General features: G+C 39.1%; 2 protein-coding genes across 2 annotated transcripts; both read right to left on the reverse strand.

Annotated features, from left to right (window-relative positions):
* Window positions 1–1627: 1627 nt before the first annotated feature.
* Window positions 1628–5151, reverse strand: LOC134806535 (dolichyl-phosphate beta-glucosyltransferase). The gene is made up of 6 exons (XM_063779835.1): window positions 4907–5151; window positions 4504–4678; window positions 4050–4258; window positions 3123–3337; window positions 2630–2767; window positions 1628–1910 (listed from the first exon to the last, which is right to left on the reverse strand). Exons 1-6 carry the CDS (start codon window positions 4976–4978, stop codon window positions 1712–1714), a joined length of 1008 nt encoding a protein of 335 aa, XP_063635905.1. The 5' UTR covers window positions 4979–5151; the 3' UTR covers window positions 1628–1711.
* A 7484-nt stretch (window positions 5152–12635) lies between these two features.
* LOC134806668 (cubilin-like) lies at window positions 12636–23910 on the reverse strand. The gene has a single exon (XM_063779996.1). It carries the CDS (start codon window positions 23901–23903, stop codon window positions 12636–12638), a length of 11268 nt encoding a protein of 3755 aa, XP_063636066.1. The 5' UTR covers window positions 23904–23910.
* Window positions 23911–24626: the final 716 nt, after the last annotated feature.

Genomic DNA, 24626 nt, shown 5'->3' on the forward strand with positions numbered 1-24626 from the left:
ATGTATTTGTGTCGTCATTACAGATTGGATTTTGTATGTAAGTGTGTGAGAAGTGCGACTGTGTGCACCTTTCCCCCCGCGAAAAATGGCAGAAATATTTGTACGGTGAGATATCGCTTGGGCCCCTCCCTTCCGATGTGTCGGAAGCCGGTGTTGCTCGAAGGCTGCCATACTTGAAAAACTTATTTAATCGACACGTTTCAAAAATACGACTATGTATACGTAAAATAATTTTTTACAGCATGGCATCATCATATTCTGTTTGTTTGGATACAATTGTACCTAAAAAAATATATTTCAGATTATAACTACGGGGCGGACGACTGTGAGACTTAAGCCAAGACTTAAAACAAAAAACAATTTTTTGACGATTTGTACCAGTATGGCATTTGGATTTTTGGAAATTATATGATGCAATGTGACCATTATTATATTTGCCATACTTCTAATAGGGGGAAAAAGGGGCACCATACTAGAAAAAAAAAAAAATTGTACAAATTTGCCACCTCCTACAGGTATGGCATTATGAGATTTCCATTTATGATCACACAGAGTCTTGAAAAAAAATTACAAGATGGTACAAATCGTTTAGCAATAAAAAAAAATTAACTCCTTTGCGGCGGTATGGCGGCCATTTGGAACCATCCTAAAAGTATGGCATGGTGATGTCCATGAATGGCTGCTCGACGATGATCACCTGTGCAAAAATTAGCTTGGCACAAATGATTGAATTGTTTTTTTTTTATTAATGTGTTCGCCTCAGTATGGCGGGCTGTAAGTCACACCGGAGAAGTATGGCATTACGCTACCGTCTACTTCTTTTTTATGGACTATCGAATAATACGAGGATTTTTGTGGAACAAATCGTTCGACACTCGTATTTTATCCGACACGTTCGACTAACGCCCACGCGATTGGGCCGCCGGTACCAGCGCTATGACCATCATTTTTATTTCGTTCTTTACGTACCCCTGACGAACCGCCATACTGGTACAAATGACCCAGTAAAATGTGTCACTATCTCCCGGTCTATTAGGACATAGGTACTGATTGGGGTGGGTATAAAGTATAATTAATATAAATAAAGGGCATGTGTGCTCAGTGCAGGGTTTTGTTGATAGCCTAGATAGAACTCGAGAACGAATGATGTCTACTTCTTCTCATAACGTTATAGTTAGAACGTAACTACTATACAGAAGATCCAAATTCCTTTGGCAAGTATCTACATAAGGTGCGCGTCGATTCCAGCTGATTAACCCTTTTCCGGCGTAGTACGATTTATCGACCACATACGTGTCAATTTAATTTCAACCTTATGGCAATCCGATTTAAAGTTCAAATTAGATTGGTCTTTCGGGAAATGTGACTTGTCTTCAAATCAAAAGTTGAAAACGTAACTTTTTGGAAAATATTAGGATATGTTGGGATAACATTCTACATTGGTACAACTTGGAAAAGGGTTAATGCACCAAAAATGGAATTTGACATCCAAAGTATTTCTGAAAGGCTTATCAAACAACACCCCACACCATGAGGTTATAAAAAATACATTCCAGTCCCACCAAAAACCTGCGAACGGACAGACAGACCTTATCCTTGTCGACTGAAAAAAAATAAAACCAAAAAAATACGTAAATAAATATATTTGCTCAATATTAAAATATTTTGCGCTTACCTATTAATATTAAGTAACACTATGATTAATAAGGAATTATTCGTTTTTTTCAGTTTTGATCTTCCAGGCGCCCAGTTGGTACTTGAGCCAGATTAGGCCCAGGTCACAGCCCATCTGGACCCAGGAGACGATCGGAGTCACCTTGGAGCCCTCGATCTCGGTCCATCTGACAGGGATCTCGAATATGGGAATGTTCAGTTTTTGTGCTATGTAAAGTAGCTCGACGTCAAATGCCCTTAAAAAAAGACCACCAATTATGTCACGTAAATTGTCATTAATGGTGCGTGGGGAAATAGGCGGTTGGTAAATCCAAGCAATTTATTGTTTCGGGCAAAAATTTGTGTAAAAATAAAAAAAATCCTCAAGCACCCCTTACGCAATTAATGGACGCCCCCTTTTGTTTTCGAAAAGTAACGTAGTAATGGAGTGTTTTTTGAAATTTTTATTGTATTTATTAAACCCAATGCAAGCATAAGCCCGCTCCACACTCATTCGCGCAGGAGTATGGAGCGGGCTTTACAATGTCAGACCAATTCACTAACATGCTAGGAAAACAGATAAATTATCATAAATAATAAAGATGCTAACTAATCAAAAATTAACAAACTAAAAATGGAACTACGCATTGATTAAATAACCGGATGTCGATCCCATAAATAATATTACCATCTCAGTAAGTCCATTATGGTTGGTTTCTCTATGACAGGTACAGAGTGCCTACCGCGAACCACGTTCGAAGTCTTGCCTCTCTTTCGCACTTGTAAATTCGTACGTATGTGTGACAAGGAGGCAACACGTCGCACGTGGTTCGCGGTAGGCCCTCAGTTCTTGCCCTAACATAAGTATCCGCTTTTCTATAGCTAGTATGGCCATGTAGGTACTGGGACTACAGTAAGTGCTCTAACTTAAGTTAGTTGGGGCGCTTACAGTACTTTATAATATTAAGTGACTGACCATCTGTTGACGTGCAGACTGCTGAAGGCGACGGCGGCCGTCCGCCGCGTGAACAGCTTGAAGCCGCACTGCGTGTCGCGGATGCCCCGCACCGTGAACAGCCACACCAGGAAGTGGAAGCCGAACATTAGGATATTCCTGAAAACAAAGGTTGGTAATTGACAGGTACACATACAGTCCAACAAGAAATTGTAGAAATTAAAAAGTGGCAACACTAGCAGTGTTGTCCCTTTCAAATCAATCTAAGTTAAGAAAACGGGACAACCCTACAATATTGCCACGTTTTAATTTCTACAATTTCTTGTCGGGCTATATTATGTATGTATTGTGTTGACGGTATTTAATCCAAATGGGGTACAATTACTGTAAGGGTAAATCTAAAACTACATACGGAAATTTGGGTGCATGGCAGTGCCCCCACCAAGTCGAGCAAAAACAAACCATCCAGACTCCAAGCTATTTTCAATCCCCCTCTAATTATACTCAGTCATACCTGAAAATACTTCTTGTTGCCAGAGACTCTTTTTCTAAATGCGCCCTTGATCCAATGACGATGGCGAGGCAGTTGCTGACCAGTTCTGGCTGAGTGTTCACATCAGCTTTCACATGTTGATTCAAAGCAAGTTCTAACTTAGTTAAGTCTTCAAACTTTGTAGCACCATCTGCATCAGCAAAGAGTATTGTGGCACCTCTAGCGCGTTGTATTCCCTAAAATAAATTTATCTCCTGTAACCAACTATATCTGGGCTGAAAGTCTCTCATTAAATAGAATACATGTTTTTACGTGATGCATGTGTTTCCTAAATCGGTTTTGCCTTAATAAGGATTATAGTTCGTTTTTTTACCATTAGAAAAAGACTACGCGATCTTGACGTGACTTTTAATTGAAAAGCGCCTTTTAAAAATCATTAACTATTCCTTATGAAAGTTATGAAAGCAAAAGAATGTAAAATAATCGTATATGATTCATATCATAACTGTTACATATTTGCCATGACTTATTTTTTAATAAAAGACATGTCAAGATTGTTTACCTTTTTTCTAATGGTAAAAAAAAAACCAGACAAGTGCAAGTCGGACTCGCCCACCGAGGGTTCTGTACTTTTTAGTATTTGTTGTTATAGCGGCAACAGAAATACATCATCTGTGAAAATTTCAACTGTCTAGCTATCACGGTTCATGAGATACAGCCTGGTGACAGACGGACAGACGGACGGACGGACAGCGGAGTCTTAGTAATAGGGTCCCGTTTTACCCTTTGGGTATGGAACCCTAAAAACGAACTATAGATGGATCAGTCCAGAAAATTGCAGACAAAAAGCTTAATATTGCATTTTGAATATGAGGAACACATAAAATGGTGACTTACATTGTTTTTGTCATAGCTATAATAAGTATTTTATATACCAACAGTACTTACCAACCGCACAGCCCCACCCTTGCCTCTATTCTTCACTAGCTCCAGACACCTAACCTTTTCACTTCCATACTTGGCTGCATAACGCTCAGCCACTTTAACAGTTTTGTCTTTGCTGCCGTCACTGACTACTATAATCTCGTAGTTATAATTGGGATAATCCGTTACTCTATTTTCTAAATGTTCCAGTGCTTCCTCAAGCATAGGTGGCACTGTAAAAATAATTACTTTAGCCAATGTTAGCATGAGTTGTATGAGACCAATACCGAGCAACATAAGTTAATCTGCCCTAACAGGTGAGCCTGCTAATATTAGCCAAAGCCTTTGATTGTGGTGAATGGTTTTAGAGCTTTCTATTACAAAAACAGATAGGTTGCAAACAATGTTAGGTTAAGTTGGGTTTTAAACTTCAATGTACTATACATATATGTGTAAATTAAAAATCTGGTTTTCGTACATCTCTCTTCTTCATTGTAAGCTGGCACCACAACACTCAAATTCACGCTGTATGGGTCTTTTATACTTGGAAATTTAAGACGCTTCCCGGTCTGTGGTTCTTTGTAACTCTCCTCCTCTTGGTATTCCTCAACTAATGGATATGGTTTTGTCATAATAACAATTCCAATACAAAGCTGTAAACATATATGAACTTTAGTTTAATTGTGTATTCCTTAATTATTAAAAAAAGTAAACAAGCTTTGAATAAAGATTAGACCTTAAGGACACGTATACGATAGCAGTTGGTTGCTTATTTATTATAGTGACAGTTTGCCAGCTGGGCACACAAAAATTAAAGTTTTAAAATGACACAGTTAAAAAAATACCTTATATATTAATTTTTAAAATAAAACAGTACTTACCAAAATTAAGAGTGTTGCAGCGCTTGAAACACCGTATAAGATAAAAAGCCATAATAGCGATACTATATCCATTGTAAGGTAAGGAATGTTGACGTTTGGGTTATTTAGTCAGTCAGCTAACATATGAATTTAAAACGAATGAAATGAACGGTTTAAGTTTAGAGTTTCAATTTAATAATGATATATTGAAACATTTTACTCCTTATCGAAGCGAAACATGCATATTGCGAATTGTGGTTGCGGTTACTGGCACTGACACTTCTTCTGACAGTGACAACTTGACAAGTCGGTATAAGTAATAGACGGTCGTACCGGAGCGCGATCTTGGTATGATCGGAGGATCGGAGGTCCGTTCGATCAAAAAGTATAGTCTGTTCGGAAAGAGAAGAGTCGTGAAATTTACCTATTCGGCCCCACAAGCCCGCTCCACACTGTGTGGAGCGGGATCATTCCACGACTCTTCTCTTTCCGCACAGAAAGAGGCAGAGGCAGAGGGAGGAGTAGGTATATGTGATGCGGCGCACTTCCGCTAGAGTAAAAGTGGTAACACACTATCGCACCCATAAGTGAGAGCGAGAAACAGATATCTCTTTCTCGCTCTCACTTATGGGTGCGACGCACCAAGGTCGCGATGCGGTGCGATCATAGATTTAATATATAGAGATCCCGTCTCAGGGTGGATTTCATCACCAAAAATTTCACCATACAAAAAAATATTTTTTTTAAATGTTTAATTTAACACGATTCTAGCTGGGTAAAGTAATAGGGGGCTGTATATTGAGGATATTTATGGTATTTATACAATCAATTGTGGCTTATATTTGAAGTTATCGCTTTCGGAAAATAAAAACGCCAGATGGTGATGACAATCATGGTATGGTAATGACTCTTTTATAGACGGTAATGACACTGCATGTACGGTAATGACGATTTGGGAACTAATTTATATATGTATTAAAAACGTATTAAAAAAACAAATACTTTTTTTAATTGTAAGGCTTTAGAACTTTAATAAACATTACAAATAACATGTTTTTGAACATAAGACTAGCTACATAAATTATTTTTAGAAAATTATAAAAAATACATTTTATTCATATAAATAAATATATAACAAGTATTTTTATTGTATAATTTTAAATAATTTATATTCCGAAATAGGCAATTTATGTATTCATTAATTTTTTTGGGTTTTTTCAATGTTAAATCATATTAACAATATTGTACTCTTATTATCAGTTTAAACCCGCATCTTCTTTTATCTACTGCATAACTTGGTATTTATATCATATTATAAAATTGCTGGCTTACCAGTGAGCTTAATTTTTATGATATATTACTTTTTTTTTGATAATTTGATTCATTGCATAAGTTTGTATTTTTGTTCTTTAATAAATTAACTTTAAAAATAGCTATAATGATTTAAATCCATATATATATTGTTTAATAGCTAAACATTAATATATAATCAGTGTTTTATAAGTTGCAAGACCCCTACTTGTAATGCATGTCATAAGTTACAAAATGTTAGGTATTGGGTCCGGTGACTACCCAATGGTATAATTATTAATTGCTGTAATTATATACATCAATTAATATAACATTATCAAAAACATAAGGCCATTATGATAGTGAGCCAGTACCGTAGCCTATGGTCGCTTAAAACTTAATGTATGTTGCTTGTTTAAATACTTTGTTTTAACACGACTAACATGCAATTACAGACTCTAAGTTGCACGATTTACATTATTAGATAATAAAAAATAAACATTTGTATGTTCTAAGTTCTAAGTGACCTAAATTTTGCCTACTTCAGTCAAAATGTTATTTAAAACTAACCATCCTCTAGTGTGAAAAAAATAGTCATATCTTCTTCTACATTTATTCTACATTTATAAGGTAGACATTATATAGTGTTAGAAGACATAGAGAACGTTTTTCAAACATACAGCTTAATTTCATAATGAATTATAGCAAAATAACTAGAAAAGTTTCTGAGAACCGTCATCACCATACACATGAAATCATCACCGGTCGTCATTTTTTCCCGGTGATGATGGGTATGGTGTTGACGATTTGAGAGTTTCTTGTTTTTACTTCTAGAATACGAATAATAGTAGTTAATGTCTATGCTACACAATAAACTTCATGTAGTTTGCCATTCATTTCAATAATTATTTCTAATATATCATTTGTAACTTTTTTAAACCAAAGCATAACGGTGATGATGCTCTGTTGTGACAAACTACGTTTTACAAATTTGTTCGTAATATTTCTCACGATTCAATGATGTGACTTTATAGTGAAATCATTTTTGGCATTCTATATTAAAGTGAAAAATAGGGCAAGGACCTTTAGCGGTATTTCGTTGTTCATACACGGAGATAAGCTCACATTGACATTACCATGACGGTGTTGACGAATATTCGTGACAAAATTTTAAATATTTTTAAATGTACTTTCTCGGTGAAGGAATTATTGCATATTTTCCCATGTGTTAAACAACAACATGGAAAAGATATAAGTAAAAGAAAAATCGCAATCGTACGATAGGTATGCTAGAATTTTCACTGCAAACAATAAGGTTCAGATTTTTCCGGTAGACGGTGATGATTTTAGACACATAAAACATTTTATATAAAAAAAACTATTAAGTTATTGGAGATGGTAATTGAAGGAACATGAAGATAATAGTTCTTAAAAACATATAAAAAAGTTGCAACTCGCACAACCTACTAGTTTTTTTTTAAAAGACCGAACCATAAGTTTTCGCAGGATTTTGAAATCCACCCCTCAGCGAGCTGTCACTGTTGCCACTTTTGTTTAGTGTACGATTAACAATGAGGCCCGCCTTGCTGTAGCCATGTCGATAAAGTCAAATCGATAAACTATCGACATTTCTTGCAATTTTAATTTTACTTCAAAGGTTTAACGATACCTAAAATGAACAAAACGCTTTTATTCTTTATTGTGGTTATCAGATCACAATTTTATAGTCACGCCCCAGCAGAGAACCAAGGGAAAGTTCAGATATTTAATTAAAATACATCAATACCTACTAAAATAGGTGTTTCGCAATAATTGAATTATTTTATTATATTATAATATATTCATTATCCATTAGCATTTCAATTATGTTTATGTTTAACGAAGACATTGAAGCTTCAATTAATCGCTATTGCGTTCCGCTGTGTAGCGTTTATCGATATATAACATGATTAAAATCGACTTTTCACATCCCTAAAAGAGCACACATATACGCTTTTACGCAACATACACAGCCTGGGCGCATCAAAAAAGGCAACACTTGATTTGAAGTCCATCTTGTCAACAGTATGGTTGTCCTTTTTTGACAAACGGCATTTTTAAAAGAGCGAGGAGAGAGAAATGATACTAGTTGCTGCGCCGTGAAAGAGAACAGAAAACGTTGGGCTCTTGGGTGCGATAGTGTGTTATGGCCTTAACATAATTATACATACTGTGCCTTAAAGCCGTAATACAATACCGCTCTCACTTATGGGTGCGGCGCACCAAGGTCGGGGTGCGGTGCGGTAGTCTGTTACGGCTTTTGTAGAAGTGTCAACGTATAGCTTCGTCCTCGTAGTGCGTGTCACGCTTACGTACGAATTTAAAAGTGCGACAGAGAGGCAACACGTTGAACATGTTTAGCGGTAGGCCCTCTGTGCGGAAAGAAAATAGGTCGTGGAATGTAAAGCCCGCTCCACACTCGTGCACGAATCGCGGCGCGAAGCCGCGAACGCGAGTGTGGAGTCAAATTCGCGGATCTGCGTAAAGCCCCCCATTCACACTCCTACCGTGTAGGCCGCCTCGTTGGGTAGGATTGTGTATGGGGGTTGCGGACTACGAGCCGTCCTACAAGCGGCCTACACGGTAGGAGTGTGAATGGGGGGCTTAATCGACTTCGCGCCACGATTCGCGCACGAGTGTGGAGCGGACTTAAGTAAGAGCGAGAAAGAGATATCGCTTTCTCGCTCTTACTTATCGGTGCGTCGCACAATGACCTTGGTGCGGTGCGATAGTGGGTTACGGCCTTTAAAGGGAACCCTGATAGCCGGTTTAGGCCCCGTTCGCACGGCAGCTTTTTTAACGCGCGTTAAAAAAGCGTTTGAATGACACAAATGGATAACCATGTATGTATTCACACGACAGCGGTGGCGCTTTTTAACAAGCGTTGTTGGATTTTCGACTTTAAACCTTGGTCGTTAAATCGAATTTAGAGTGCGGACAGATTCAAGCGCTTTTTTAACGCGAGTTGAAAAAGCTGTCATGCGAATGGGGGCTTAGACTCGCGGCTCGGCTCGCGGCGCGTCTCGTGGCTCGCCTCGCCACACTCGCGTTCGGGTTGTCATTCGGTTATAAACCTTATGCCGTGCCGTTAGTGTTTAAATTATATTAGCTCGACGAGCTTACGAGCCACGAGACGAACCACGAGCCCACCGCTTACACTCGCGTCTCGTGGCGCGGCTCGCGGCTCGTGCGAGAATGTAAATCGCTTGATACATTCTACTTCTCTTTCCGCAAAGACTCTTTCTGAATTCTGAAGGTGACTCCCAAAGCCATCTTTTGGGCATAAGTTTGTTGGGTGCAGCTATAGTTGGTCAAGCAGATCTTATCAGTAGAAAAAGGCGGCAATTTGAAAAATGTAGGCGCGAAGGGATATCGTCTCATAGAAAATTTGAATATCGCGCCTTTTTCTACTGACAAGATTTGCTTGACCATCTTAGTATTTATTGGGTTAGAAGTAAAAAAAAACTACCTACATGTAAAACAAAATAATTTATTTTGAAAATTAAATTACTGTAAATAGGCAAATTTGTATGTCTTACTTATTAAAGAAATAGGTTTGATTACTTACAGATTTACCTCCTACCTACATAACCTGAAGGTCCCAGCCAGTACACAGTGGCTAACGATGGGCCATACCAAGCCACTGCCATAGGCGACTGTGTGAACTCCACAGGCCACGCTACGCCACGATTCCCATACGATTCCTTTGAAGATCTACAATGTACCATGAATACCATAATTATAGCAAAAAAAAACTATGACTATGAAGTGTCAAAAAAACCGACAACTTCCCGATTGCGCACCACGATAGACAACTGATGGCCAGTCGCCCGCCATTGTATACCATTGCCCCCTGTACATAATGGCAATGGCCTGTCATGGACCATCCTTGACCACTGTGTACTGGGGCCTTGACAATGAGGATTCGCAAAGTTTAACGCAGATATCGCTTCAACGCAATGAGGTTAAATAGTATTTTATACAATCGTGATATAATGGAGAGCTTTTCAGTCGAGTACCGTGTTAAGTTAAGGCTTAAGTTTGCTGAGTTAGCAAAAAGAAAGAGTCAAATAAAAGTTTAAACGACATTCAACGGTGTATTGCCGGTTTATAATAGATCCCCGAAAAACATCAGAACACATCGTTACAACTCACGTACGAGTATGAATTCTTAATCAATGAAAATAAACTTTAAAAATTTGCTAAAAAACACTATATTTTTCACCTCAGCAGCTCGAGCAAGGATACTTTGCTACTTAAAAACAGTGAGCAAAATACGATTTTGCTCACTGAGTGAGACAAAATGACATTCAAGTGACCTTCATATTCATATGTCATTTCAATATGCGGGGCCTAATCAGTGGGGAGACACTTCTGACTTCGGTCGAACTCGGCTCCGCTCGGCTCAGCATTGCTCCGAGCAATTATTAGGGTTGGCACCACTTGACTTCCTTGTGCGTGCACGACCACAGATAAGATAATCACTTGAATTTTGACAACCCTAAATAGCCGAAAGGGGTAGTGCCATATATTAGAAAGGGATAGCATGATTCGACCCTGAATCGCTGTCAAAGTTCGGGTTTGTAGGAAGTGTCCTTTCTGTACGGTAGTACTATTATTTCTTCTGTGGCCTAATACAAGTTCGAAATACTTGGATTCTAATCTCACTTGTCTCTTTCACGTCGTTAGCAAAAAGAAAGAGACAAAAAAAAGTTCAAACGACATTCAACGGTCTATTGCCGGTTTATAATAGACCCCCTAAAAACGTCAGAATGCATCGTTCCAAATAATGTACGAGTATGAATTCTTAATAATTAATTAATTAAAATAAAATTTAAATCTATATATTTCTTTATAATAAACACTTTACGTATTTTATTGTTCAATTAAATTATTGAACTCAAAAAAATGCACAGATCACGCAAAATAAATAATGTTAAGTACTTTTAACAATCTCTACAATGGTTGACAAATAGTAGTATCCGCAATTCGGACTGTATCTTGCAAAGTTTTTTTACAAAAATAGATGTCGATTTAAGTGTCCATTGATATTCGTTATTTCCATATTATTTTACTGAAATTTATTTCGTTTAGTTTTTGTGTTTGAGTGCGGTATTTAAACTTAATTGTTAGAATATCTTAAGAAAACATGAGTGAATAAGTGATGAAGAAGGATTTACCTACGTTTTTCAGGTTCAGGTTGTCTAATATGTTCTCACTTTTGAGGTGAAAAATAGTATGTACAACACGAGATCAAAGTTATTTACATCTCGTGCGCGTTTGATTCCCTTCCTACGCTCAAGATTCTAAATTATTATAGAATCTTTCGCTTGCACGGGACTCAAAATAAGCACTCGAAGAAATATCAAACTTTGATCTCTTGTTGTACAAATAACTATTACGTATTTTATTGTACAATTCAAATAATGAATCACGCAAAATAAATAATTTTACTTTTATCAATCTTTATTGTACAATTCAAATAATGAATCACGCAAAATAAATAATTTTACTTTTATCAATCTCTACTATGGTTGACAAATAGTAGTATCCGCAATTCGGACCGTATCATGCAGTTTTTTTTACAAAAAAATAGTGGTTGATTGAAGTGTCCATTGATGTTCGTTATTTCCATATTATTTTACTGGAATTTATTTAGTTTTGTTTTTGTGTTTGATTGCGGTATTTAAACTTAATTGTTAGAATATCTTAAGAAAACACTCTCGAGTGAATAAGTGGTGAAAAAGGATTTACCCACATTTTTCAGGTTAGGGTTATCTAATATGTTCTCACTTCTGAGGTGAAAAGTTGTATGTACAACACGAGATCAAAGTTATTTACATCTCGTGCGCTTTTGACCAATAACCATGTATTTCTCTAAAGGCAGTTTTATCATGCTTACCTGGCTATACCCTCTATGGCCGCAATTTTGAATTTGAAAGTTTCACGAGGATCCGTTGAGAAGAGAAGTGCGACATGTCTGACCAGAAGAAAAGGTTCGTTTGCATATCGCATCTTTACGTAGATAGAGCTCACATCGCTAGCAATGTGAAATGCTGTCAAAGAACTTCAAGTACCTATTGTAGGTACTTGAAATCTGCCTACCTATTATAAGTGAAATAGGGTAATTGCGTCAGTTTACCGTCCAGTGTCAGTTTCCGTCCACTTGACGGATTAGCAAATAATACATTTCATTTTTAATTTGCTACTTGCGAAATATATTTTTTATGTAGATATATAAATTGTTTAGATATTAAGGTTTCAAATAAGTCCAAATTTGTGCAGCAATGAATAAGGTTTATATTCAAATTTCGTCAAGTAGACGAACACTAGAGCCGGACGAAAACTAGCGCAATGACTCTATGTACATGTAGACTTGTAGAGAACCGTTCTTTTACTTCGTTTACATGCCTGTGCATATTTATACAATACCTATGAAGTGGGCAATCCAGCCCGAGCCACCGTTGTTCATGTTCGTTGCAAATACAATTTTAACGTAGTTGTCATCGCTAGTGTAATCAGCCGGAATCTCGTCGCAGTACGTTGATATCGTGTCTCCATTCCGTTTAACCAGTTTCACGTAGTTTTCATTGCACGCAACACCCAAGTCGAATGTCGAGAAATGTAATTTCAGTTTAGTACCGACAAGTGTTTCCAGTTCCCACTCACAGGTGTTCTTCTGACGGTAGGTGTTTGGATACAGGGGACTCGCCACCTGTCCGTACTCGTTTTGCATTTTCCCGCCGCAACCCTGTCCTTTGTCGGTTACAATATAGTTTAAATCGAAGCCAACCCGGTCACCTGCTTCCTGGTGGTTATGCAAGAGAAGGTACCTACCAGTTGAAAATACTGCTAATTGCGAGTCGTACTCCCCGGCAACTCTGACTAAACTTTTCGTATTCGTCTTGTCGCCATCGAAGACTTCCAAATATACTTCTTCGTTAAAATAATCAGGATTAACAGTTATAAAATATACAGATATAGTGTAATTCTCAGGAGCGGTGATTAGCGTGTAACAATCTTTTGCGGTTTCTTCGCTATCTCGTCGTGGTGCCCTTATGCGGCCTTGTGGTTCAGTATAGTTTCTACCGCAAAAATCAACATGTGTTACTTCAATTTCAAACCCTCTGTGTTCTTCGGAATCGTAATCTGGAGATGTATACAGATTTAAAATTATAGTGCCATATAAATAATAATCCCCAGAACTTTGAATACCGCATAGTTGTAGTTCTTTTGGTAAACTTAATGCTTCCTCAAAGTAGTAAGGCGTATCAAAGAACTCTCTATCTCCGTGTTCGTATACGTAATCTGAGCCAAGACTTAGGTTTCGTGGTATATTCCGGCCAGATATAGTAAGTTTATCTGTTGTACACTGGTTTTTGTCGCTACGTTGCAGGTCTACTTGATTAATCCTTATATGAATTGCAGTGTAATAATACTTATCAGACGGAATAAGTTCATAAACACAATTCAACCCTCGGCGAATGAAGCCTGTTTGGTATCCCGGAGAGCGTATAACCAACTTTTGCGTAGACACCGAAAAAGCGGATACACCGCAAACATTAGGAACTGCAGTTAATCGAACTTTGAACCCTAAACTGTTAATTTCACCGTCCGTTGAGAGCCTAATACTCATTAGGTTTCCGGAAGAAATAACTTGAGATGGTGTTGTATGACCACAATAAATACCGATTTGGGAACTGTCTGGATTTAACCCATCCCTAATTTCAACAAAATCACAATCGCATTTGCTGTATCCCAAGGCTGTTTGGTTGACATTCTGGCAAGGTGCTACATGAAAACTGATGAATTCTGCTTTGATTACTCGATCGTCCGGTGCTCGCACAGTCCAGTGACAATCTAGGTAACTTTCGTAGACACTACTATTCATTAGTGGAGATGTGATGGTTTGAGACAAAGTTTCTGTCAAGTTAACATATCCACCACAACCAACCGATTCAGTATAGCTGAAGAAAATTCCAGCTTTGAATCCCTCGTAGTTGACACTCCCATCGGTAACAAAGTGTAATAGCATTTTGTTCCCAATGCTTCTAAAAACAGGGTTTTCATTTTGCAGGAATCCGCAAGTCTTAACTATACGTTTGTTATAATCGATTAAATGTCCGTCAAATAATTCTACGTAATCATAAGAACATGAACGACCTTCAATTTTCATGGCGGCAAATTTGACTACGACAATTTTGTTAGAAGGAGCTTCAATAAACCAGGTACAGTTCATGTCTCTGTCATAGTTTACACCCTCACCCGAAGATATGATAGTGGGTGCAGTTACTCTGCCACCACAAGAATAAAAAGAATAAGATAACTTAAAACCTTTCCTTTGGATGTATCTGTCAGTTTTAAAACTAATAAAGACCTTGTCTTTGTATCGATTTAGTGTTGGTATCTCGGTACCGCAATATGTATTATCATCATAATTATATATATTATATGAGGATACAGTAACGTTATCATAAGAACATTCGGGATAGTTCCCTTCAAGCTCAAACTCTAGGAATTTTAATGCGATCTTCTGCCCCGAAGCTGAAATTTCATAGAGACAATCCAATGCCGGCAAGTAATCATTAGGAAAACTAGGGCTATACAATATTTGCACTTTTTCTCGGGCTCTGTATTTTCCTCCACAGATTGGTTTCCAGCGAGCACGGAATCCGTCTAAGTTAATGTCACTGTCCGTCCGTAAAACTACTTTCATCCTGTTTTGCGTAGAGTTGTAAACGGGTGGCAGATTGCGGCCACACACGCGAGCCATTTCAGTGTACATGTCGTCATCCCAATCAAAAATAATAACCATATCTTTTGTGCAATTCGGGGTATCTTCTATAACGAATCGATCTACAAATTGCAAAGATACTCTATTGCCTACGTCGGCTTCGATTTCCCATGCGCATTCTTGATTTTCAATGTAATTCTTTCCATAATTGGGGGATGTAAATACTCTATCAAACCTTGTGAGATAGCCTCCACATTGGTGGTTAATAATTTCTGCCATGACTTTAATTAATGTTTTGTTTTTAGCATTAGAATGATACTGAACGTAAATTTCGCTAAACGAGACAGTCAAATCGGTGGCTTGCATTTTGTCTTTACAGTAATTTCCGATAATGGGTTGATAAGCTTCTGTCCCTTGACTAAGCTGAATAAATTCATCAGAACAACTTAATTTAAATGAACCTTCAAGTTTGATTTTAATCCTGTTTCCTGAAGGCACTCTAAGAATCCAAGCACAGTCCAATGAATCGGTATAATTACTTGGCACGTTTAGAATGTTAACAGGTTCTTCTCCCACTGTTACTATTCCACCACAAGGCTGCAATTTCCAATGAAGATTAAAATAAAGGGAAGCTCCTTTATTTTGAGTTGCCTTTAAGTCCATGCCTTCTGAAGGTATACGATATTGCAATTCGTTATTACCGCAGAGTTCTCTCGTGAATGTGATACTTTTATCAGTCATTACAGCGTTAATACTTAGTTTAGGGTCACTATAGCGGCATTGAGTTCTAGCAGTAGATGAGTTGACCTTAGCATTAATAAAAATTGTACTATATTTAACATCAACATTGTCATTGCCTTCGCCTCGATTCATGATAGGATATCTACGATAGCTCCACTCGCAAGAGTAAGATCTATCCAGAACTGGTGAAGACAGTCCGCCGCTGTCGCCCGTTAGGGTACCACCACATAAAGCCAGTTCATTTGAGCTGAACTTTGCTTTGAATCTATTATGTTGCGAAGATAATGGGGACATCCACACATAAATTGCTAGTTTATTTCCAGACGATTCAAATACTTTCGCAGGATTCAAATCCTTGTTTGACATACTTTGGATTAAAGTTTGGAAACGGTTGTCATTGTAAATTCCTATACGATATGTATCTGTACCGAGGTTATAATCCTCGATTTCTAAACGTACTCGCCTGGAAGTATCGGGCACAGTGATGAACCAATAACAGTAGTGCATTGTTGTTTTTCTAGGGTATCCAGGAGTCATTATATAGCCTTCTGGTGTTGTAATGGTACCTCCACACATAGGTCTTGACGAATTGAAGGTGAACCGAAATCCTTTTGAATCAGAAGTGTGATAAAAAGACCTTTTACCAACATAGTATTTAATAATCACCTCGTTAGAAGATGTTTCTATAGGGATATACAGATCTTCTGTGTCCTCGTTGCAGAAAGTTTTAATTGTATTGTTGTCCGATGTCCTAATATTTGTGTCATACTGGCCTTCAATACCGTCTGCAATTGTGACTTTGGTCGCACATGAAACCTCGGAATCAGGTAAGTCCATAGTTTGTGCTTTCAGTTGGAAAACATGGCCAGGATACCCTATTATACGCCATTCACATACTGTGCCCTCCTTTAGCGGCGTTACGTGAGGATATCCGGGTGACGATAGTTCTCCAGAATTAGCAATTATTGTTCCACCGCATACATCGATGGAGACGTTAGCTTTCAGGCCACGGTTTGGCATATCACTTTGAGTCACATATCTAATATATAAGCTATTGCTAATGGATTTGATAGATCCAGGTTTTTCATAACAGTATCGGCCTATAAGTGGGGCCAAACTAGATATACCATTTCTAACCTCGAGGACTTCTTTTTTGCAATCAGAGTCGTATTTTAAATCAAAATCGGAGAAATCTATTCTCAATATTTCTCCCACAGGACCACTGAAAACCCAAACACACTCAGAATATGGTATGGGAATAGAAGGATAGTTGGGAGTGCTGAAAACCTCCCAGCGGTGTACAGCGTCTAATTTTGAAGTAACCCCGCATTCTATATTTTTCTCTTCATAGTGTAACCGGAAAGTTTGAACTTGACCCTGGTTTCTGTTGGTATTGAATGTTATAAAAAGAGCGTTACTTGAAGTTTCAATTTCCTCAAGCTTTTCATGGGAGTACCCACAATATTTACCACTTCCTAAAAGAGGGGCTTCCTCGGAATCACCATTGCGAACAGTAACGTATTTATAGCAGTCATTGTCCCGATTTGTAATATTAAACTGCTCAAACTTAAATTTTATTACTCGACCGGGGCGAACTTTTATTCTCCACTGGCATTTTATGTTAGGCCCATACTGATATCCTTGTGATAATTCTTTCCAAGTGACACCGACTTCACCCGAGGGCTCTGATATATGACCGCCGCATTTTGAAGATACTTGGGCTCGGAAACCTTTTTCACTCATCGAGTCATCGCTCTTAAATATCAGCTTCATGAAAGTAGTATCAACGTTGATGTTTTGGGCTGCTTCGAATGTACATATAAATTGTGTTATGGGTTTCCATTGCATCCCAGTGTCTGAGGACAATACCGAAACGTAGTCTGCAAAACAATTTGGCCTTTCTTCAAGCTGAAAGTCAAGAAACTCTATATTTATGTGATGGCCGCGTGGAGCTTTGTATATCCACTCACAGTTTAAATCTTCAGCGTATGGCTCTGGGTATCCTGGAGACGTCACGGTAACTGTTTTCCCTGGTTGTATTAGTTCAGTTAAATTTGAACCACAATTGATGATTTCAGCTTCCTCTTTGATCTCACTTGAGCTATCAGATTTGGCCCATCGGATGTGGAATAAAGATTCAGTGTTTGAGTTATCTAATTTGAGTTTAATATATACAACATTTCTGGATGTTCGGAATTCCTTGGAACCGTCCTGTATTCCGCAAAGTTCTTGTAAAACTGGAGCACTATCGTCATACCCGTCGTAAATTGCTAAGTAATTTGAGCAGCGTGCTCCATATGTATGTATTTCTAGACGGTCCACGATCAAAGATATTGACGCGTCTGTCGTAAAAATTCTCCACGTGTACTCACCATTTCCTTCATATGATGCAGGGTACAGCGGAGATGAGATTTCACCATTTTCTAAACCATTGATTTCATTTCCATGCAGAAAACCGTAATGGATCAAAAACCCTTTACCAGCATTCTTGTTGTCACTGTGGAATTTCATATATATTTTGGTGGCTGATGTAGTATTCATTGGTACAGTGTTGCCACAATATACTCCTAATAGTCGACCGGCACCGTTGTCTTCTCGTAATTCCAGATAGTCTTCATTGCAACCCTCGGATATTGCCAAATCGAACTTTTCAAACATAACGTACACTCTATTACCCGGTGACGTGCTCAAGATCCATTCACAGTCCGCACTGCCGGGATATGCTAGAGGATAATTCGGTGAAGCTATGGTGCCCTGTTCTGAAGTGTAGGATCCACCACAAGCATTGCTTAGTGTAGTGTAGTGAGCAGAAAATCTACCAGTAATGTTATTAGTATATGTACCTAGTTCCACGGTAAGTGCGCTTCCTTGACTTATTATTGTTTGAGGGACTTTGTTCCCGCAATATTCACCAATGACTGGTCCATTTTTATCATTACCTTCCAGAATTCGTAAGTAGGATGAAGGGCAATTCCTATTACTTACGGTGTCGTAATTTTTGGGAATTGCAATGTGAGTTATGGTGAGCGTAATTTTCTGCTCAGGCTTTGGTGCTACCAAAGTCCATGTACAACTTCGATTCAAGTGGTCTAGGTATTTATCACTAGTTATAATACCGTCGGACTGAGCAGTGATAAGCGCTCCACAAGTCATAGAAAAGTTGGCCTTGAAACCTTTAGATGTTCCGAAAGTATCAGACACGAACTGAACAGTTATTCTATTAGAGTTTGATGTATATTGAGAGATGGTAGACCTGGGGCATATTAACATAGAATAATTTTTATTCAACACATCTAGATCTTCATAAATTTTTATAAAATCATGGCAATCGTCGTCATTATCCGCGGATGACGAGTATAAATCAATGTCCTGAAAATTTATTTCAATTCGATGATATTTAGGGACCGATATCTGCCAAGTACAGTCTGTGTTAGTATCATAATTTTGAGGGTAATTTTTGGAGCTAAATATTCCCGTCGGTGAATCAATTCTGCCTCCACATCCAGTTCGATAAGCTTCGAAATGGGACTTAAAGTAAGCGCCCCTTAGGTTCGATTTTTTTACGTATCGAACTAGCATGGTGTTACTGTTTGACTGGATCGTAGAGGGCTGGCGACGGCAAATCTTTGTTATCAGTGGGGACCTTGTAGTTGATCCACTAAAAATTTCAATGGCATCGTCAGTACAATTGTTGGTTTCCGTTAAATATATATTCAAAAATGTGATGGAAATGCTTCTGCCCAGGGGTGCTTGTAACAACCATTCACATTCCATTTCTTCATCGGACATAGGATTTATATCCGATGACACCGATCCATATGATTTATACAGAATTCCTCCGCAGCCATGTCTCGCCCACTCCAACCGGAAGGCAGAGGCTGACGCAAGACCAGACGTTACAAATTTAATTTGCAAAACGTTACTCTTAGAAGTGAATGCAGTTGGTATCGAGGTTCCACAAAGTTTTTCAGAAAAGTCACTGTCAGGCAATTGCCTCATTTGAAAGTAATCTTCAATACAGTCATCTATGCGGATGAATCTGTGTGGAGACCAAGTCGAATACAACGCCCTTGTCGCTGTAATGCTACCTGGATACCTCCTATAGAATGATCTGTAGACATCAAAATGCGTAAAAGTGACGTTAATTTTATGTCCTTTAGGAACAGTAATAGTCCAAAGGCAATTCAAGCTACCTTGATATTTGCCCGGGAAATCAGGACTTTCCAAAATACCGTAGCTGCCAGTTATATTGTTGTTACAAACAGTATTGTAATTTAGATAAAATCCTTTACTACCTATGTATATATCTGACCTAAATTTAATGTAGGCGTAATTTAAGGTGGTTACAATGTGATTCACGGCAGATGACATTTCACAGTATCTCCCTAAGCTGGGATCGTTTTCCGTAAGACCGTCAAATATTTCAATGTAATCATCCCTGCAATTCCGCGTCCGTTCTAAATCTAGATCAGTAAACCAGATTTGAATACGTGACCCAGAACTAGTAATAACTTTATAGAAACATTCTGCGTTGTCGTTGTAAGTCTGTGGATAGTTCGGGGAAGATATAGATCCGGATGCGCTAGTAAGCGTGCCACCACAACCTGTTATGGTACCATCCCACTCAATTTTGAATCCTCTGCCCTGTAAGTAAATGTCAGAATGAAAATGAAGGGAAATTGTGTTACTGAGAGATTTTATAATCTTGGTTTGGAAGTTACCACAGAACTTTCCTGCTAGAGGCGAATTTGCTGACCCACCGTTCGTAATTTCTAGAAAGTCACCATTGTCACAAGATCCCCGTAACGGTCGTTCTAGATCGAACTGAGATATATTTAGCATGATTTGTTGGCCGACAGGCACTGTGATTGTCCACGTGCAATCACGATTTCGTTCATATTGGTTAGGCCATCCAGGCGAATATATGTAGCCATGTGTTTTGATATAATATCCACCACAATTTTGTTTCGCGTCTACGAAGGAATATAGCACAGAAAAGCCAGTTGACCGTATACTGGCATCTGAATGGAACCTCAGCATCAAACGGTTTGTAGTAGAAGTCAGGGCAGGCGGCAGAGTGGTGCCGCAGTACCTCTGCAGGACATCATTTTCATTATTATCATTTATCTCAGTGATTTCTAGATAATCACTGTCACAGTCATCCATGTCTTCCAAGTCAAATCTATTCCATGTTAGTTTTACAAGATATCCTTCAGGAGCTATTAACATCCAAGTACAGGTTTGGCGATTTTCGTACTGCTCATTAATCGACTTAGGATAATTGATGAGTCCAGTGTTATCTCTGTAAATACCTCCACATTTGGTGTCGATTGTTGTGTAATTAGCGTAGAATCCAGTGCCAGAGAGGCTCATATCAGAACTGAACCTGATATACATGAAATTATGAGTAGATGTTTTTGTGGGTGGGATGTGTTCTAAGCCTCCGCAGAATCTACCTATCGAAGTCGCGTTTACATCAGGTCCGTCATGGATTTCAACGTTGTCGTAGCGGCAGTTATAATATCTGTTGTCCTCGAGATCAAAATCTTGAAAGGTTAATTGAATCGCTTTACCCGGAACTGTGTGGATGACATACTCGCATACTCGATTTGCCGGATAGTTATTGGGGTAGCCTGGAGACTTAATGACTCCGCTGTCCCCGATTATTGTATGTTGGCAGATCGATTCATACGTTATTTTAAATCCCGCTGAGGCAATGTTATAGTCTGTTTGAAATTTAATGAAGACACTATTAGACGAAGATATGAACGAGGTTTTTGGATACGTATTGCCACAGAATTTGCCATACAATCTCGAGTCGGGCGAAGGCCCATCATAAATTTTGAGATAGTCATACTTACAACGAAGTGATCGTTCTAACGCAAAAGACACGAATGTAATTCGGATTTTAGTTTCCGGGGCTGTTTGAATTTTGTAGTCGCATAGTAAATTATGTAAATAGGCACCGTTGAAAGACGGAGAGACGATTTCTCCTCTGTCTGTAGTGTACAAGCCGCCACAACCCGGGATGCCCTCGGTCGGAGCATACGAAATTTGAAAACCGTTTCCAGCCCCGTACGCATCAGAATGGAAGTGAATTAAGATATCTGAGCCAGCCGATTGGACAGGCGCGGGAAGAGTTGAATTGCAATACTGAGCGATTAGCGGGTCGTTGAGGTGTTCTCCGTCATAAATAGTAATATGATCAAAGCTACAATTAGAATGTGCTTCTATGTCTAGCTCATAAAAATGCAACTGTATTCTTTTATTAAGATTGGTTTGCAAGTGCCAGTAACAATCTCTATTGGGGGGATACTTGCCGGGCGAACCCGGAGAACTGATACGTCCTTGTTTAGATGCGTCTACCTCGCCACCGCAAACAGGGAGTAAACTAGTCCAATGCAAAGCAAACCCATCTTTATTAATTGAACCATCAGATCGGAACCAGAGGTATAAATAATTGTGACTAGATACTATGTTACCTCCTTTTGGCAACGAACTTCCGCAAAATCTACCAATAAGTTGACTGGCGGAGCTGCGACCGTCGTGTATTTGCAAAAAATCATAATTGCAGTCTGGACTGGGTTCTAAATTGAATTTACTAAAGGTAACATTAATTACTTTTTCAGGGACCGTACGGATTACCCAAGCACATCTAGAGTCATGTGTGTAGGTAGTATTATGTAAAGGATAGTAAAGGTTACCTTCTTCGTTATCCAATATGCCACCGCAGTTTTGAACTCGAGTGTCGCACAATTCACCGGTATATTGCGCCAGACATTCGCATCTGAAGCCCCTCGTCAAACTGGAATCATGTCTGCAGACTCCTCCGTTGTAACATGGGTTACTAGCACAGCGGTCGGCGTGCGCGTCGCATAGGGCGCCACTGTACCCGTCAAAACAAATACAAGTGTAACCTTGGCGTAGATCATGACATCGTCCGTGAACACACGGATTACTTTCGCAGCCTTGTGTAGAATTTCCTCCAGTAGAAACGTAGCAACCGTGAGGTCCCACGCCGTCGCCTGCCATGCCGGCCGGGCACACGCACGGACTCGTCTGGCCGAGGAAACCAGGATTATCGATGCACTGCGCTGAGGGGTGACAGCCGCCGCGATTGACGCTACACGTGCCTCTCCAGCTGCAGGTTAATCCGTCTCCGATATAACCGGGTGGACAATTTCCGCATATACGGGAGCCAATAGTATTGTGGCATGTCACTAACGGGCTGCAACCCCCGTTTGGGATTGTCATGCATTCGTCAATGTCGGAACATATGTAGCCATCACCTTCGTAGCCGGGAGGGCACGGGCCGCATCTGAAGGAACCGGGGGTGTTGATACAGTCGACTCTTGGGCTCACGGAGCAATGAGGTCCTTGGCTGGAATCGCACTCGTTGATGTCTATTAAACATGCGGAGCCAGTATCATTCTGCGTCCATCCTTGATTACAGAAACAGGTGATACCAGTACCGGTTTTTCCTTCCACGCACGTTCCATGGCCGCATATCTCATAGTTGCCGCCAGAACAATCCTTCTGTTTTCTTGTACAGTGGAGGCCGAACCATCCAAACTTGCATTGGCATTCATACGATCCAGGTTTATTGATACACGAAGCGCCATTCTGGCAGCCCAAGTCTGTTCCGGCGAAGTTACGGCATTCGTTCACATCCACATCGCAATCAGTTCCTTCCCAATTAGATGGGCATAGGCAGTGATAGCCACCCACTAATGTTAAACAGGTACCGCCGTGTTTACATGGATTTGATTGGCACGCGTCTCTCGTCATTGAGCTGATTTGGGCTTCGAGGTGTGAAATTCTCGAGGTTATTCTATTCATTCTTCTCCAAATCGTAGACATGTTCGTCTGAGCATTATTTGTCGACATGATTTCACGGTTCTCTAGGTTGTCTAATCTGCGCAACATGTCAGGTATATCCGATTGATATTTACCAGTATCGTAATTTGAGGCAGGGCCGGAAGGTAGGGCAGCGCCAGGGGTGCTGCTTCGGTTGACGGCGAGCAGGTCTGTGGAGCCGATGAACACTTTTGACATAGGGCCGTTAGGAAGAAGATATATATTCTTGTTGAAAGCCGGTTGCAGTATTAAATCGCCATCTGAAGTCTTGATTTTGGGTCGGTCTTGAAAAACTTCACAGTCGAGGTTTACAAACCAGACGGTTAAGAAGAGACATTTTATAAGTAGAGTTGACATGATGTCCTGAGTGCTCTAGGGCACAGCTTTGACTGACTATCGTGGCTCTCTCGCAGGGGGCGTTACCCGTATGTGAAATATACATAAATCTTATCATCGATCCGCCCACTGATGAGATGATTAGTTAAAGCCATGTGGTCCCAAAAATGTATAATAGGTACAGGTACACATTGAACTTTATTATGTCTGATTTTAGGGCTAACTGTGATCATTTGTTTGGTCAGGTCAAAGGTTTTATGTTACATTTATTAGTAAACATATGTTTTACATTTGTCAAATTGCATTATTGATTATTAAGAGGAAAGGGGACTGCCGCTTCTCCATACAAACGTAGTCGTCATTTTCCTCTCTGGATATTGACATTATGGAAAATAAAAACATAATTTGATGTAAGTATATTAACCATAGCTATGCGTATGTCCCTACGTTTGGCTTTTTTCGATTGTTTGATTAGATATTGTAAAAATAAAATAAAAAACATTACGTACATTTAAATACCTCTTATAATACTTAATTAAAAATTAGAAAAATGTCACGTAGGGGCATAGTTGTGGTTGATATACAACAAATTGTGTCAAAATGAGAACAAAATAGAGGAAATGGAGGTTTGTATGAAAAGGCGATTTCGCGCGGGTCCTACACTTATGTATTAATTAAGTAATTAATTAGTTATAGGTACCTACCTATTTACTCGTATGACACGTGAATATCACCATGTTTTTG

This window comes from Cydia splendana, chromosome 3, assembly GCF_910591565.1.
Source record: "Cydia splendana chromosome 3, ilCydSple1.2, whole genome shotgun sequence".
NCBI lineage: Eukaryota > Metazoa > Arthropoda > Insecta > Lepidoptera > Tortricidae > Cydia > Cydia splendana.